Source organism: Bos mutus, chromosome 23 (assembly GCF_027580195.1).
Source record: "Bos mutus isolate GX-2022 chromosome 23, NWIPB_WYAK_1.1, whole genome shotgun sequence".
NCBI classification, from domain to species: Eukaryota; Metazoa; Chordata; class Mammalia; order Artiodactyla; family Bovidae; genus Bos; species Bos mutus.
Window position 1 is genome coordinate 23,435,961 of NC_091639.1, and position 15,093 is coordinate 23,451,053.

The 15,093-nt window shown below is 51.6% G+C and overlaps 4 protein-coding genes across 6 annotated transcripts; 2 read left to right on the top strand and 2 right to left on the bottom strand.

Annotated features, from left to right (window-relative positions):
* Positions 1 to 302: 302 nt before the first annotated feature.
* Positions 303 to 3,653, bottom strand: GPANK1 (G-patch domain and ankyrin repeats 1). 3 transcript variants are annotated; one of them, XM_070361141.1, is made up of 5 exons: positions 3,379 to 3,653; positions 2,881 to 2,978; positions 2,635 to 2,782; positions 1,512 to 2,204; positions 303 to 929 (listed from the first exon to the last, which is right to left on the bottom strand). In XM_070361141.1, the coding sequence occupies exons 4-5, from the start codon at positions 2,120 to 2,122 to the stop codon at positions 485 to 487; spliced, it is 1,056 nt and encodes a 351-aa protein (XP_070217242.1). In that variant the 5' UTR covers positions 2,123 to 2,204; positions 2,635 to 2,782; positions 2,881 to 2,978; positions 3,379 to 3,653; the 3' UTR covers positions 303 to 484. The 3 variants fall into 3 exon arrangements, with proteins under 3 accessions (XP_070217242.1, XP_070217243.1, XP_005904253.2); XM_070361142.1 differs by having other exon boundaries at positions 2,881 to 2,989; XM_005904191.3 differs by lacking the exon at positions 2,881 to 2,978 and having other exon boundaries at positions 2,635 to 2,851.
* Positions 3,654 to 3,886: 233 nt separating this feature from the next.
* On the top strand, positions 3,887 to 7,875 carry CSNK2B (casein kinase 2 beta). Its single transcript, XM_005904192.2, has 7 exons — positions 3,887 to 4,044; positions 4,644 to 4,726; positions 5,435 to 5,537; positions 6,208 to 6,323; positions 6,770 to 6,845; positions 6,993 to 7,182; positions 7,645 to 7,875. Exons 2-7 carry the CDS (start codon positions 4,655 to 4,657, stop codon positions 7,733 to 7,735), a joined length of 648 nt encoding a protein of 215 aa, XP_005904254.1. The 5' UTR covers positions 3,887 to 4,044; positions 4,644 to 4,654; the 3' UTR covers positions 7,736 to 7,875.
* Positions 7,876 to 8,011: 136 nt separating this feature from the next.
* Positions 8,012 to 10,508, top strand: LY6G5B (lymphocyte antigen 6 family member G5B). The gene is made up of 3 exons (XM_005904194.3): positions 8,012 to 8,771; positions 8,904 to 9,032; positions 9,323 to 10,508. The coding sequence occupies exons 1-3, from the start codon at positions 8,531 to 8,533 to the stop codon at positions 9,724 to 9,726; spliced, it is 774 nt and encodes a 257-aa protein (XP_005904256.2). The 5' UTR covers positions 8,012 to 8,530; the 3' UTR covers positions 9,727 to 10,508.
* A 1,538-nt stretch (positions 10,509 to 12,046) lies between these two features.
* LY6G5C (lymphocyte antigen 6 family member G5C) lies at positions 12,047 to 14,817 on the bottom strand. Its single transcript, XM_005904216.2, has 3 exons — positions 14,802 to 14,817; positions 13,557 to 13,724; positions 12,047 to 12,712 (listed from the first exon to the last, which is right to left on the bottom strand). The coding sequence occupies exons 1-3, from the start codon at positions 14,815 to 14,817 to the stop codon at positions 12,549 to 12,551; spliced, it is 348 nt and encodes a 115-aa protein (XP_005904278.2). The 3' UTR covers positions 12,047 to 12,548.
* Positions 14,818 to 15,093: the final 276 nt, after the last annotated feature.

Sequence of the window (15,093 nt, forward strand, 5' to 3'; positions counted from 1 at the left end):
CATGGACTGCAGCCCACCAGGCTCCTCCATCCACGGGATTTTCCAGGCAAAAGTACTGGAGTGGGGTGCCATTGCCTTCTCCGGTAGACTTGCATAGAGATGGGTAATTCCTGGTTCAGGGGTTGAAAAAATAGGTGGGGCACTAAGGACAGTGGCTGGGGCTACAAGTGAACCAGACTGGCAGAGGCAACCCTATCAGGCCACATAGAGCTGCCTCTTGTGGCTCTGGTAGAATTTCATGTGGTCCCCAGTCTCGTTTGGCTTCCCTGCAACAGCTTCCAGAAAACTGGATAAAACACCAAGAGGGAGAAAAGCTTGATTTTATTTCTCAGCTTTTGGCTTCTTTCTACTGAAGGCAGAGTCCACTGATCAAAACCAGAAGGTGTGGAACCTGGGCAGACATCAGGAAGTAGAAGCCCAAGAGTCTAGGTTCCGGGCCCAAGTTCAGACTACAGCAACACACCAGGGTCAGAACTTGCCCAAGTCAGAACTCAAGGTTCATGTATGTCCGCAGATCCCGCTCCCAGGCCTTGTCCTTCTCTTCCTGCCTTCTCTCCTCTTTGCGGTTCAGTGTGGTCACCCTGGGGGCTCTCTCCCTCCCAGCCACTGCCCGTGTATCCCGAGCTGGGAAATGTGTAACTCGGGGCTGAGGTGCTGACCCGTAGCCTAACCCCTCCTGGTCCCTCTTGAGGACAGTGGGGATAGGGTTGGCACGGCCCTCACCCCGGGGTCCTAGCCCCATTCCAGGCTCCCAGCCCCCCCTCAGCAGCAGCTTGAAGCCTGGGCTGGAGGTTGGAACCCCAAGTGGCAGGATGGGGGGCCGGAGATCCCGGGACAGCGACAGCAGGTGAGCAGTGGATGTACAGTGGTTAGAGTCTTGAAAGTGGCCATCACAAGTCTCACAGTACTTGGGGGAGGGGGATCGGGACCTGGAGAGAAAAAAAGAGAAAGGTTAAGGGCAGCACAAGGGTTTAGGCCTCAGAGGTGGGTGGCAGGGTGGGACAAGGTCTTTCCAGTATTTCTGCCAAGAAACAAATTGCCTTTCCTCCCCAGTTAGCAACGTGGACCTGAAGGAATGGTTAAGGCCTCACAAGGTTCTTGGGTGAGAAATAATAATTACTATAGTTAACATTTGTACAGTGCTTACTATGCTATTAAATACAAGCACTGTTATAGCATTTTATGTATATTAACCCATTTAGTTAACCCTAACAACCCTATAAGAAGTATAGTCTAATTTCTTAGATAGGAAAACTGAGCCAACCGTGCCAACATGGACACTAGGTTGCTTACCCAAGAAGTACAATCAGGATTTAAACCCAGAGAGTGTGTACAACACAGAAATTTAACAGATATTTTATAATGACTATAAATGGAATATCACTTTAAAAAATTCTGAATCGCTATATTGTACACATGTAAGTTATATAATTATATATGAACTATGCTTCAATAAAACAAAAATAGATTTAAAAGTTTAAATAATAATAAAAGACAAGGCTTCCCCTCACCGGTTCTCTGGACTTCTTGTCTCTCCAGGGCTCTCTCTGACCATGCGGGCCACCTCAGGGAAACCTGCTTCTTCAGCCAACTGAGCAGCATCTCTGCCCCCCAGCTCGCAGACCCCTACCCAGGCAGCCCCACGGCCCAGGAGATAGCGCACAGCTGCCCTCTGGCCTGCTCGGGCAGCACACATCAGAGGGGTCCACCAGAAAGCATCCCGAGCATTGATATTCCCTCCAGCTCCCCCTGCCTCATGGGGATCCAACAGCATTTTTAGTTTTGCCAGGTCCCCCTCCTGGGCTGCCCTCAGTATCTGCTGGGTCATCTTGTCCTTTGCCTCAAGGGATCTCCTTTGTCCATGTCCTCCTGATGCTCCTGCTGCAGTCTCCCTCATCATTCTTCTTTTCTTCCTCTTTCTCTTACTGGCAGGCCCAGGCTGAGCTCTCTGGGTTTCAGGGGTGCTGCTCTCATCTTCAATCAAGGCTTCGTAAAAAGCCCGGGCTGCAGCCCCATCCAAGGTGGGCTCCAGCTCTTCAGGCTGTGATTGCAGCTGCCCATCTTTCCACAGATCACTGGGATCAGTGGCTGGGGTAAAGTTAATGAGAGAAGACCCAGACATGGCTTTTGGGAAATGTAGGAAAATGAGACTAGGAAGCCAAGCCCCTGGTTGTCCTGCAGCGACCAGAGCCAGTTCCAGACACCTAATGAGATAAACAAAAGTATCCTTAGCGTCAAAAATCCCCTCCCAACCCAAAAGTGACCCCACAACCTGGGACCCTGCAGGGCCAGTTACAGACAATGCCCCTCAGTAAAGGTAAGAAAGAAGTCTCCGTAAGACAGCTGCCCAGAGGCCCTGCGCTCCGCCCCTACCTCCATCCGCACCAACAATACCAGCCTCTCTGACTCAACTTTCAGATCAGATCAGATCAGTCGCTCAGTCGTGTCCGACTCTTTGCGACCCCATGAATCGCAGCACGCCAGGCCTCCCTGTCCATCACCAACTCCCGGAGTGCACTGAGACTCACGTCCATCGAGTCAGTGATGCCCATCCAGCCATCTCATCCTCTGTCGTCCCCTTCTCCTCTTGCCCCCAATCCCTCCCAGTCAACTTTATCACAGCGTAAAACATACCATTAAGAAAAACAATCAAATTGGCTCTTTAAATCTTCCTATTTCGGGGTAAGTTCTTCCCAAACAAAAACAAACTCGACACGTCTCCGGAAGCAGGAAGCAGATTTCAGGAAGAAGTTCCAGCCTGTGTCGCTTTGTAACTTCCGTACTGCAAAATGGCGCTACTCTAAGCAAAGGAGTCGACAAATACTCACTTGGCACAAAGACGCATGCGTGGCTGGGGAAAAACAAAACAAAACAAATTACCTGAGGGTGCAGGCGCGCGGAAGCGCCGGGCTGTTTCCCGCCCTGGAATGTTTCCATAGCAGAAGCACAACGCACCACGTGCCGGCGTAGCGCGAGGACTGAAAAAGATCTGTCGGTTGGGGTCCTGTTTTTACATAACGCCCCCACAATGCCCTTCGCCTCCCTCAACGTGGCCCCCGCTCCGAGCTCATTTTCTGGACCTGGGAAACCACTCTCAGGGTGAAAAAAGGCTCTGAGGCGGAGAATGCCCAGAAACCCTGAAATGAAATAACGTCACGCAACCCCTCACCATTACTCTGACCAGGGTTCGAAGGTCGCGCTTAGCGCCCACAGCAGCCCCGTTCAAGCCCTAAGAGGAAATGGAGAAGTGCAAGGGGACAAGCAGCAGAATGGCTGGCACCACCTCAGGTTAGCCCACGGGGCCGTCCTGGTTCTCACACCGCTCAGCTCATCCCAGTACACCCTACCCAGGACCCTCAGCATGGAACCCGGCCTCACCTCCCGCCTCCGGAGCGCGAACCCCGGATGAAACATGGGCCCCGTCGCGGGTCTCCTTGGCGGGCTGACTCCAAGGAGCAAAGCGATAAGGGCCAGGAGGGCTGGCTGGCTGGGGATGAGGTCAATGCCCCGGGTAGCAAAGTCGCGCCGAGGCCTGAGGCTCGCTGTTTGATGGGAGAAGCAAGAAACAACCAGCCAGCCTAGTTCCTCTCCCGGCCCATCCCCTCCCCTCCAGGGCCCCACAGTCCCCGGAATCACACGACTATATTTCCCAGGCTACCTGGCCCAGAACGCGGTACTGAGTTTCCGCTTCCGGTGGCGGCTCGCAGTGCCCTGCTGCGCCCCGCCCCCAGCGTCCCCCTCCCCCCGGGGCCTCGTGACACAAGGGTCGTGCGCGGGTCATCCTGGGATTCGTAGTTCGCCTTTCCCTAGTTTCGTCAGTTTCTTCTTTCCGAGGACTCCATTTCCCGGCATGCGCCGCGGCTCCTAACTCTAAGCACTTGCGCGTTGCCCTCTTCCCCACCCTCCCCAGTTTCCACTCCCCCCACCCCACTTCGCCTGCCGCGGTCGGGTCCGCGGCCTGCGTTGTAGCCGTCGTCGCGGTTCTTTGGAAGCAGAAACTCCCCTTCCCCTCCCCGTCCCCCGGTCCCAGTCCCCGTCCAGTCGGTGAGTGTGGTGGTCGTCGCCGCGCCATATCCCCTGTCCCTGGGCGCGGCACATGGGGTCTCCGCGTCTTGATGTGGGGGTGGGAAAGGAAATGACCCGGTCCGGCACCGAGGGTAGAAGAGGTGGCCTGCAGGGTGGAGGCGGGATGTCGGGACTCCCATGAAACGGACCCGACGACCACCCACAGGCCATGAGAAAAGGAGGGGCCCAGCTCTTGCTTGGAAAGGATAAACTTCGGAACCCTTGAGAATGGGGCCGGAGACCTGCGGGGGTAGGGAGCCTGAGCCACGGCCCTGCCGGAGTTGACACGGAGGAGAGAGGGGCCTGGTTTTCACGAGCGTCAGGGATGTAGGTAGGACTAGTGGGGTCAAGACCTGTCGGTTTCTTACAGGTGGTGGACCCCAAAGAATTTCTCTATAATCTCAGTGAAAAGGGGCTGGAATGTAAATAAGAGGAGCTAGAGAGACGTGCTCCAGTCTCGGGTTCTTTAAGAAAAGGGTGGCCCCAAATTCTTCCATGGTTGGAGGGCAAAGTGTGGGAGGAGTGAGGATACCAGAGGCTGGGAGGAAGAGCTTAGGCTTATACTCTTCTATCTCTAGCCGACGTGAAGATGAGCAGCTCAGAGGAGGTGTCCTGGATTTCCTGGTTCTGTGGGCTCCGTGGCAATGAATTCTTCTGTGAGGTGAGTTCTCCTCAACCCTACCATCCACCTCCACATGTAATCTGGCCACATATTCTCCTGCACATAAAGCTTCCACACACATCTCTTACCTACTTCAGTGAACACTCGTGTCAAGGAGGAGTCCCCTTAGTAGCTCTCTCTCCAACTTGTGAAGGGTCAAGACTGGGGCCCCAAGTCAACCCTGCCACCCTCCAGCAGCCTAACGTTGAACGTGTCAACCTGTGTTTGTTTGTTTGTTTACCACGGAGGTACTGGTAGTACATATCTCTGGTAGCTATTAGGAAAATTAAAACACTTCATGTTAAAATGTTTTATAGCATGCCTGTGTGTTAACATAAGGGAGTGTAACTGACTTCAGAATCCAAGCTGTTCAGCCCCCACCTTCCTCAGAGAACCAGCTGCCCCTCAGGAGAGGCCAAAACTGATTCCTAGAGCTAGGAACAGGAATCAGGACAGGGATCTTGAAAGGACTGCCTCTGTAAGGAGGGGATTGCTTATGCTTAGGAGAGAAAAGCCAGACCTCTTCTGGGTGGGCAGTATACACGAACTGGGGAGAGACGTTCAAGTACTTCCGCTGAGTTGGGAGTGCGGAACAAAGGGAATGAAGCAGTTAGTTGTATTGAAGATAAGGCACGAGTTAGAGCAACCTGCCCAGGTCAAAGCTGAGGATTTTGCTATGGGTTTCCTTTTGACTTCACGTCCTGACAGGTGGATGAAGACTATATCCAGGACAAATTCAATCTCACTGGACTCAATGAGCAGGTGCCTCACTATCGACAAGCTTTAGACATGATCTTGGACCTGGAGCCTGGTGAGACACCCTCAGGGTTGTTTTGTGTGTGTGCTGTTTTTTTACTATTCACACCCTGTTTATCTGCTTCTTGAATTTCTAAATTTCCTTTTGGTTCTCTAACCCTTTTAACCCCAAATCCTTTACTTCATTTTGATTTCCTACCTCACTCTTGCCTACTTTTGTGACTTCTACCACTTGTTCTCATACTCTGATCGTATAAGTTGCTCCTGTGCTGCTGCTAAGTCGTTTCAGTCGTGTCTATGTGGGACCCCATAGACGGCAGCCCACCAGGCTCCCCCATCCCTCGGATTCTCCAGGCAAGAACACTGGAGTGGGTTGCCATTTCCTTCTCCGATCCTATAACTTAGCACTTTTCAAAAATGCTAGTTTCTCCATGGGTATTATCTTCTTCCTTGCCCTTTCCAGGTTAGAGTTCTATCTTCCGTGTTGACATTTTTGCATTTATTTATTAAAGAAGAGAAAGAAGCAGAGGCTAAGAGGGATGGAAGGAAGGCAGAGCTGCCTTGGGTTGGTGGAAGGGTCAGAGGCCCATGTTTCTGGGTCAGATGCCCAGGCTGTGGCTCCAAGTTGGGTGCTGGGCTGAAGAGCCAGCAGCCCCTGGGAGTGGGCAGGGCACCTTAAAAAGCTGTAAGACAAGTGGTTGCATTTGGCTGGTGCCATGTTTCAGATGAGGAGCTGGAGGACAACCCCAACCAGAGTGACCTGATTGAGCAAGCAGCTGAAATGCTCTATGGATTGATCCACGCCCGCTATATCCTCACCAACCGTGGCATTGCCCAGATGGTGAGGCCTCTCTCCTCCCACTCGGTTCCTTCAGAGGCAACAGGGAAGCAGAGTCCTTCAGCAAGAAGTCACTTGTTTCAGCCTTGTCACAGAATCTAGCTGAGAAGAGGGGAAAGAACCCCAGAATCTGGGCCTAGGGATTAAGACCTGATTGAGGGTTGAAGTGAAGGCGGTGTTTTGGGGGAGGGAGATGTGACCCAGAGCAGAAAGTTGTAGACTCCCTCTTTCTCAGGGAATAAGCAGTGAATGTCTGATGGTCTTCAGCCTGCCTGACTGAATGAAAGGAAGCAGGGGAGTCTGAAGGCCCATCTGAGCCAGAGAAGGGGCCTCTGGACATTTAAGAGGCAGAAGGAGTTGGGGACACAGAGATGTGGGTTGGGCTGAGGAGGGGGTTGCCTCTTCTCTTCATACCTACCCACCAACTCCTTCAATTTCATTCACATCAGTTGGAAAAGTACCAGCAGGGAGACTTTGGATACTGTCCCCGTGTGTACTGTGAGAACCAGCCAATGCTTCCCATCGGTGAGTGTTGGGAAAGGGAAAGGAGGGCCATGTAAGAAGGCAGGTCTGCTGGGATGGAGTTGGGGCTCAGCAGGTTGGGGCCTGAGTCCAGGAGGGAGGTTGGGCAGTCTTGGGTGACCTGGCCTGCTGAGTCTGGCTGTCTCCCAGGCCTTTCAGACATCCCAGGTGAGGCCATGGTGAAGCTCTACTGCCCCAAGTGCATGGACGTGTACACACCCAAGTCATCGAGGCACCACCACACGGATGGCGCCTACTTCGGCACCGGTTTCCCTCACATGCTCTTCATGGTGCACCCCGAGTACCGGCCCAAGAGGCCCGCCAACCAGTTTGTGCCCAGGTGGGGAGCAGGGACAGAGTCACCAAGGGTCAAAAGAGGTGCCCAGGATCCCCTAGAAAGAAGGGAGGACAAGGCAGTAGCTAGCCTTGTTGCCATTCTGTGTGCTCAACTTTCTGCTAGGAAATTCTCAGAGCCACGGTTGAAGTGTGGTTTATCTTCCTGGAGTATCATTTTTGCTCTGGTGTAGAAAAGGCAAGTTCAGCTTTTATATTAAAACAAGTACTGACGTGTATATACTCATGTATATATGTACAGACACGTATTTGTAGTTTTGAATTTGAGTTTTAATAGATATTTAAAATACATTTCCAAATATTCTTGAGAAGAGAAGTTGGGGAACCACTGCCTTGAAGTACTGAGCAAGCCCATAAAGAAACTGGGGTGGGGGGGTGGAATGCAGGCCACTGGCAAGGCCAGGATGGGGCTCACTCTGCTTCCTCTCTCACCTCTGCCCCAACCCAGGCTTTACGGTTTCAAGATCCATCCAATGGCCTACCAGCTGCAGCTCCAAGCCGCCAGCAACTTCAAGAGCCCAGTGAAGACGATTCGCTGATTCCCCACCCCACCTGTCCCTCGGTCTTTGACACTTTCATTCCTTTGCTGCCACAATTTCAGGAACCCTCTATGGTTTTTAGTTTAAATTAAAGGAGTCATTATTGTGGTGGGAATATGAAATAAAGTGGAAGAAAAGGCCGTGGGCTGATTGGCTGGTGTTTGGGGTTGGGAAGCATGGGTAATGGTATGCTGGACCCCAGGAGCCCTCCTGGCCCAGCCCCCTCTCCTCAAGTTGAAAACCAGCACAGATTTGTGCCCAGTAGATTTGGGTGATGTTTTTAGGACTGGGTGTAAGGATGTACGGAGATCATGAGGAAAAGACAGAAATCGGATTTCAAAGACTGGAGAAATATTTGCTCTTTTTGTGCCACTGCAGTTGGCTGTTTATACTCTAGGGGATGTAATCAACATCACTTTGTTTTATAAAGAAAGAGGTCCCAAAATAAACTGAACTGTAAGGGGTGGGGAGAAGAGGTTCAAGGTCCAGAATTGCTATTTTGTGGTGTCTATGTGCCCCCTCTTGGGGGAGCTGAGACATGCTCATCTCAGAAGGATGAAGGTCACTGGGTTCCTGGTTTAAGTTTCTCTCAGAACAGTAGGGACTGGCCCTGTTGTGTAGGGAGGATGGCAGATGGTACCAGAGAATGAAACTAATCCATGGACCCTGGAGGGGCAGGGACAGATCTTTGAGGGACACTCAGGACAAAAGTAGACTGCTGGATTGGGGCCCAGATACTGCCCCTGTCTGGGCTGCAGCTCCCACATTCAGGAACCAGACCAGGTGGGTGAGGACATGTTCTCCTGCCAAGCTAATTGCTTCCTGCCTCAGGGAGGAGTACAGCTTTGTACCTACAGCAGCTCCTGCCCAGACTACCTGTCAGAACCACCCTGCAGTTCAGGCTCAAGGAGCGTGGTCATGGGAAGGTGGGGTTTCTGGGCACCCCTCAGGGACTGCCCCTCTCCCCAGAAGTCCATGATGAAGGCCCACATGCTTATAGGTGCACTGGTCATGGTGGGCTTCACAGTGGGAAAGGGTAAGTGGGGCAGGGGCAGGGAAGGAGGGGTGGCTGAGTACAGGGAGAGGGTGGTGGTGGGTGAGCGGGATGTTGCAGGGTAGGGAACTTGGAGTGGGCCAACACCACCATCCATGTCTTCTGCTTCCCCAGCTCCTGTTTCTGAAGTCCGGACCTGCCACCTCTGCCTCTTAGAAAATCCTGCTGTAGGATGCATTTCAGGCTCGGAGAAGTGCACTATTAGCAGCTCATCCCCATGCATGGTGATCAGCATCAATTATGGTGAGTTGAGTCAGGCAGGGAAAGGGCCACTGGCTAGACAGCCCATGGCATTGTCTCCTCTTGTAAATGAGGGCTGCTTGGGGCCTGAGGTCTAAGGAGATGGAGGTTTCTGGTAGGGGAGGAGTCTGGGGTTCTGGAGAGCCAATTAAGCTAATTTCTTCCGGCCTCTTCTGCAGGAGTCTGGAAAGGAAATTGGGTCTAGGTGAGGGATGGGCAGGTCTGTGGAAGGGGTACCAGGTTTGGTGACTATGGGAGGCAGCAAGGGTTATTAGTTGTCCCTTCTTCTCCAGAGAACAAAGCTCGCTTCTTAATCCGAGGCTGTGGACAACACAATTCCTACCGCTGCCAAGAAAAGCTCCCCACCTACATCTCAGAGTACTGGTACTCGGCCCAGTGCTGCCAGTATGACTACTGCAACTCCTGGTACAGTCCCCAGCTCCAGAGTGCCTCGCCTGAGCCCCTTGACAGGTCCCTGGCTCTGCCCCTGTCTCAGTCCCAGATCCTGTGGTTCTACCAAACCCTGAACCTGTCACTGCCCCTTCCCAGCTTCCCTGCTGGGAAGGAGCCTTCTGAAGGCCTGGACCCCCTGGCTGGCCCACCCGTGAATCTGAGTTTGTCCATTGCTGACCTGCGCAGCATATACTTGTTTCTCAACAGTTCTGGACTTTTGACTCTTCCCTGGGCTGGTCCCTGACATCTTTCCCTTCGCAGATAGATTTCTCTCTGATCTAGCATCTCACTCCTGACACCCCAGCATCATGCGTTGTCTTCTCAGAACACTCACACTCTGGGGTCTGTAAGTTCTCAGTCTTCCTTTCCTTTGCCTTTCCTTTGCCTTTCCTTTGTCCTTCCAGTGTCTCTATGGTTTGGTCTAGTCTCCTCCCCCAAAAAAGCAGTTGGCACTGTACCCAGAGCCCGTCGACCACCTAGAAGATAATCTCAAATGTGGATTCTGCCTAGGCTGACCTGGGAAAGGCACAGTGGTTTTCTCAACACTGTCCTGTTAACTGAGTGTCCCATCACCCCCACCCAACCCCCCATCTTCCTGATCTCTCTCAATCTGGCTGTTTCCACTCTCCGATACCTAGCTCTGAAAGCTTGTGCCGGACTGAATTTGCATCAGAACGGGTGAGACTGGACTTTGTGCAGGTTTCCTGGCTGAGCACTGTGGGACCCCTCCTTCACTGTCTACCACCCGTGCTCCTGCCTGGTCCGCTGCCTGCTCTCATCTCTTTTCCCAGTCTCTGGCTTCCTCAGCTCCACTTCACATCCCTGAGCCATGACACCCACTTGCACAGATTCCCAGGGAGAGGAGGGGGTCTGTCCTTTGTTCTGCACTCCCTAGTCCTCCACAATAAACAAACTGGCCAGAGTCTGTGTCACATTTTTGATGGGGGCAGGGTCAGGTGTGGGCAGGTGTAGACAAGTTAAAGGTAACTGGGCGTGGGGTTCAAACAGCGTTGTAGAGCCCTACCCACTTCACTTGGCCTTGTGGCTTCCTCAATGGCCTGCCTCAAACAGCCCATATCCATCCCATCCTCTGCTCGGCTGGAGATCAAAGTATGAGGATTATGAATCTTGCCAGCCTTAAACATACCCTCCAAAATCTAGGAAGTTCACAGGTGATGTCAGGTTTTTCCACAAGAGGAAGGAAAAAACCATGAAAACACAAGAGCAAACACAACAGGTCTGTGTCTCAGAGTCACCTGGAGCTGAGGCACCTGCGCTCTTTCCAGGGTCCTGGCATCCAGGGCCGGCTGTGTGGGAAGTCTAGGTGAAGGGGGTGGGGGAGTACAGAGTACACAGGTAAGGCTGCAGAGGCAGGCCCTTTGATTGTAATTTGAAGAACTGCAAACATGCAGAAAGCAGTAATGAATTTTCATAACTCAAACCTCCCCATGCATTCAGTACACACTGGACACACCGCTCTGAGCCAGGCCTGGTATGAAGAAGCACCAGGACAAGCAGATGAGTGCAGTCAGGTATCCACCCCTCTGAATCTGGTGACCCAGTAGCAGGATTATGAAACTTTCTTCTGAAAAGTAGTGCACCTCTGTGACTAGGAGGCCCAACCCCAGCTCCTCTGTCACTTGAGTAAGTTGGTCTCGGCCTCTGTGGTCACCTCTCAAGTAGAGATAGTGTCTCAGGATTGAGAGAATGTGTATCAGTGTGTGCACACAAATAGAAGTTATGGGCTTGAAAACAGATATGCCTTAGAGACAAAGCACACTGGTTTTGCCCTATTTAGTTTTAAACCATTTTGGCCATAGAGTTGTTTGCACACTTTTAGATGGGTTTTTGTAAACTTAAACACCTGTGTTATACCACTCGCCAAGTTAGCATAAAGGCCTTTATCAGCACCTAAAGCTGCCTTCGGGCCCCCTCTTGGACCCTCCCCTGTCCCTGTCAGGAGTAGCCACTGTCCTGAATTTCATTGTGTTCTTGGTAAAAGTGACATCACACAGGATATACTCTTACCTATACAACATTTTGCACTTGGATTTCTGTGGCCTGTGCGCTGGTGGGAGAAACCAATGTTTGTTTCTAGATCAGGAAGCAGTTGGAGGTAAAGAGGTACAAGCCACTATGTTCCTCTCTTGCCTGCATGTTATCCCCCATGACCTCTGATTTCAGTATAAGTCAAAGGCCCAGGTCTGTACAGCTCTAGCAAGTCAAACTGGAAGGCAGCCTTAGAAGCTGAGAAGCCCAAGGCCCGAAATCAAGGTGAGTTACCATGATCCTTGAAAAACGAAATTAGCCTGGGATTAGAGAGGACACTAGGCCTGTCTAGGAGTTCTGTTCTGTTCTCTCCACAGAACTCCGTCCCTACCCTCTCCTCCCTGGGACTGGTTCTTTCATAGCTCCACTCCCACCAGCATACCCCCAGGGACCTCCTTGGCCAGCCTACACCCAGCTCTGGTTCTGACAGCATTTCTGAGGACATCCACTACCCTTCCGGTTTTAGCCACAGGAGGGCTTCCAGTTCTCTTGACCTGAGAGCTGAGTCAGACACAGCAGGGCAAAGCAGGAGCCGAGCTCCGAATGTCGGGGAGCCCATTACCTGGCCCCATGATGGAACAGTCCGGTAGTACCACATTGCTCAACCTCCATATCCACCAGAAGAGAGAGGCAAACCAAACAGTTTGTGCATCTATTTATTTTGGAGAAACAGCTGGTGACCTGGGGTGAGAGGACTGTCGGAAAAGAAATGAAGCAGGGCAAAGGGGTATCCTTGAGGTGGGAGCAGACAGGAGGAACAATGTCAGACTGAGGACTTGAAGGAAAACTGCAGAGAATTCTGCAGAGGGAGAGTGGGAAAGGACAGAGTGGAATTTGAGGGGTGTTGAGGGGCATCAATCAAGAGGCAGATAGGGCTGGGGTCTAGTAACTGTTGCTGAGGGTGGCAGGGAGGGCTGCTCTGGAGAGGCCGGACAGTGTCCTGACTGTCCCCAGGTGGAAATCAGGAGGGCGGCTGGAAATTGGCAGGATTGTACTCCTGAGGTCTCTACAGAAGTTCTAAGGAACATATAAGCTTCTCTTCTGAGGGTTATTGCAGAAATTCTGGAAGCAGCATCGAGAGAATATCCAGAAGCCAAACACTGGAGAGGCGCGGGTGTATGAGCAGTCACTCATCTGTTCCTTGCTGCGGCAGTCACTCACCATGGTCTCAAAACCACTGTCTGGGGACGGACAGCAACAATCAGTGACATGGAGGTCCGAGGCAAAGCCCCGAGCCCTCCCATCCCCTCATGCCACAGAGACTGACCATCACTGACCCCCTACCCCTTCCTAGACCCCAGAAAGGCAGATCCTGAAACTGGACAGGGTCAGGGAATGCCAGGGAGTCACCAGCCATGAACTCTGTGGAAGTTTCCCATGGAAGGTTGGTGGGAAAGAGCCATTCAAAACACAGTGATAGGGACTTCCCTGGTGGTCCAGTGGCCAAGACTCTGAGATCCTAATGCAGGGGCCCCAGGTTTGATCCCTGGTCAGGGAACTAGATCCCGCATGCTGCAACCGAAAGATCCCACTAAGCAACTAAGATCCCATGAAGCAACTAAGACCTGGTGCACCTTAAATAAATAAATGTTTTTTAAAAAGTTCCTCTGGGAGAGTAAAGAGGAAGACAGCAAAAGACCAAACTCTGGTGAACATGAACTGTTAAGGCTCCAGAAGAAAAAGGCAAGACTCAGTGAAAGAGGCTGAGAAGAAGCAGTGGAAGAGGTAGCAGAAGAACAGTGCTGGCAGGAACTACTGCTGACAGACGGGGAGAAGGCAGCCCGAGGAAAGGCCAGCGGATCTGGGGACTCCAGGCCTGCGAGGCTGGGTGTTATAAGGAGGGTGAGCCAAGAAGGCAAGAGGAATGGAAGTAGCGATGTGGAGTAGCTCTAAAGGAAAGGAGAGAGGGAGTGATAGAACAGTATCTTAGAGTTGTGGGAACCAGTTGGGGTGCCGCTTAGAAGGCTGGTAGAGACTCAGTTCGGGAATGGACTGGACCCAAGATGAAAGGAAGAGGCAGCTTACTGTTCTTTATGAGCAGAGTTATGCAGCTGCTGCCCTTTGGGACAAGGCAGGTGTCAGATCCCAGAAGGCATCCCAACTCCTTGGTCTCAAAGAGGCATCGATAGCAGCTTAGGTATTCGTTGAAATATTTCTGTCTAATGGGTTCTTGATCATATATCTCAGACTGACCTGGAACACAGAGAAGCACTGACCCCAAACCCACTTAATTCCCAGACTGATCAACCCCACTGTTCCCTCCTACCTCCCTACTCAGAAAACCATAAAATCACCAATTCCTGAAAAATATCAGGCTTAATCTAACATCAGAAGCTTTAGTTCTCATAAAAAATCTCCACTCTCTACTCTCATACCTCTTGAAATGAGGAACTCATTCATTCAACATGCATTTGAGGGGCTAACATGCTTAGCACTCTACAAGCCTCTAAATTAAAGGTTAGGCCAAGGCAGTTCATTCCAACTTTTAGCAGCCCTGTTAAGACAGTGCTTCCTCTGTGACTTGGTTTCACTGTCCCTCACCCAACCCCCAGATTCTCTTTTGAATATGCTTTCTTAATCTGTAATGTTCAGAGTGTGAAAACCTCAGAGCGTATCATCACAGGACAGGAAGAATCTCTCCTTTCTGTAGCCAGGAGACTTCAAACAGCCCAGGGCCACATTCTTTGTTTGGTTGTCCTTTCACTGAACAGACTAATGAAACGTTGTCCACCAAAGCCCTCCCCAACTACACCATATTCATCTCCCTCCTCCTCTGGTCCCGGGCCCAGATCACATGTTACTGAGCCCCCAAAACCCACTTTCAGACCCAGCAGAGCACTTGTATGAAGCAGATGCTGAGCAAACACTTTGGATCTGGTTTCTGTGTAGACGGTGCTTTGCACCCAAGTGGAGTTATCAGGCTGAACTTAGCCTTGTTCTACGCTGTGTATCCTGAGGCTGTCATCTGGCATGTTCCCCCAACCCTCCCCATTCTGTATTGCCCTCAGATTCGAAGAGATTCCCCTTAGTATCTCCATTTAGGTTATTGCCGTTGAGTGAGACAGCCTTGGGGTAGTCACCAGCAATCTTCCTCAGAGTGAATATCAGTCTGTTATCAGTCTGATATTATCCCACCACGCCCACCCATCCCATCTTTCCTCCTGCCTGGTTTTACCTGAATGTTCTTGGTACATGTATTCAGATACTTGGTATCAGGGTTTCTGTATCCAGCAGGTTAGGAAACCCTTCTGACCCCATTGAAACACTTACCAAACACCAAGCTCATCGTGACCAGCACTATTAAGAGGACTATGTACAGGGTTTGATTCTGGTTACCTGCATGGCCTTCCATAACATACATGACTGCCCACCAGCCTCCACTTTGGCCTTATATTGGCTGAAGAGAAGTGGGCAAAGAGGAAAGGGGGAGGCAACATCCTTTTGGAGTGGAAATCAATGCTAGAATCTACAGCCAAGGGACAGAGTGTCCTCACCCATGGCCCTAACATCCTGGTTTGGAAACAAGGATGGGGGAAATGGGGGAAGGAGAGGGGAACCTTCT

What these genes read in the sequence shown, in the direction of transcription:
- LY6G5C (XM_005904216.2), bottom strand. An exon ending in AACTCTGCTCATAAAGAACA is followed by an intron (nt 12,713 to 13,556) that starts GTAAGCTGCCTC and finishes GTCCGTCCCCAG; the next exon opens with ACAGTGGTTTTGAGACCATG.
- LY6G5B (XM_005904194.3), top strand. Translation starts at nt 8,531, where the DNA reads ATGTTCTCCTGCCAAGCTAATTGCTTCCTGCCTCAGGGAGGAGTACAG. An exon ending in GGGCTTCACAGTGGGAAAGG is followed by an intron (nt 8,772 to 8,903) that starts GTAAGTGGGGCA and finishes CTGCTTCCCCAG; the next exon opens with CTCCTGTTTCTGAAGTCCGG. An exon ending in GGTGATCAGCATCAATTATG is followed by an intron (nt 9,033 to 9,322) that starts GTGAGTTGAGTC and finishes CTTCTTCTCCAG; the next exon opens with AGAACAAAGCTCGCTTCTTA.
- GPANK1 (XM_005904191.3), bottom strand. Translation starts at nt 2,122, where the DNA reads ATGTCTGGGTCTTCTCTCATTAACTTTACCCCAGCCACTGATCCCAGT. An exon ending in ACAAGAAGTCCAGAGAACCG is followed by an intron (nt 930 to 1,511) that starts GTGAGGGGAAGC and finishes TTTTCTCTCCAG; the next exon opens with GTCCCGATCCCCCTCCCCCA.
- CSNK2B (XM_005904192.2), top strand. Translation starts at nt 4,655, where the DNA reads ATGAGCAGCTCAGAGGAGGTGTCCTGGATTTCCTGGTTCTGTGGGCTC. An exon ending in GCAATGAATTCTTCTGTGAG is followed by an intron (nt 4,727 to 5,434) that starts GTGAGTTCTCCT and finishes ACGTCCTGACAG; the next exon opens with GTGGATGAAGACTATATCCA. An exon ending in ACCGTGGCATTGCCCAGATG is followed by an intron (nt 6,324 to 6,769) that starts GTGAGGCCTCTC and finishes CATTCACATCAG; the next exon opens with TTGGAAAAGTACCAGCAGGG.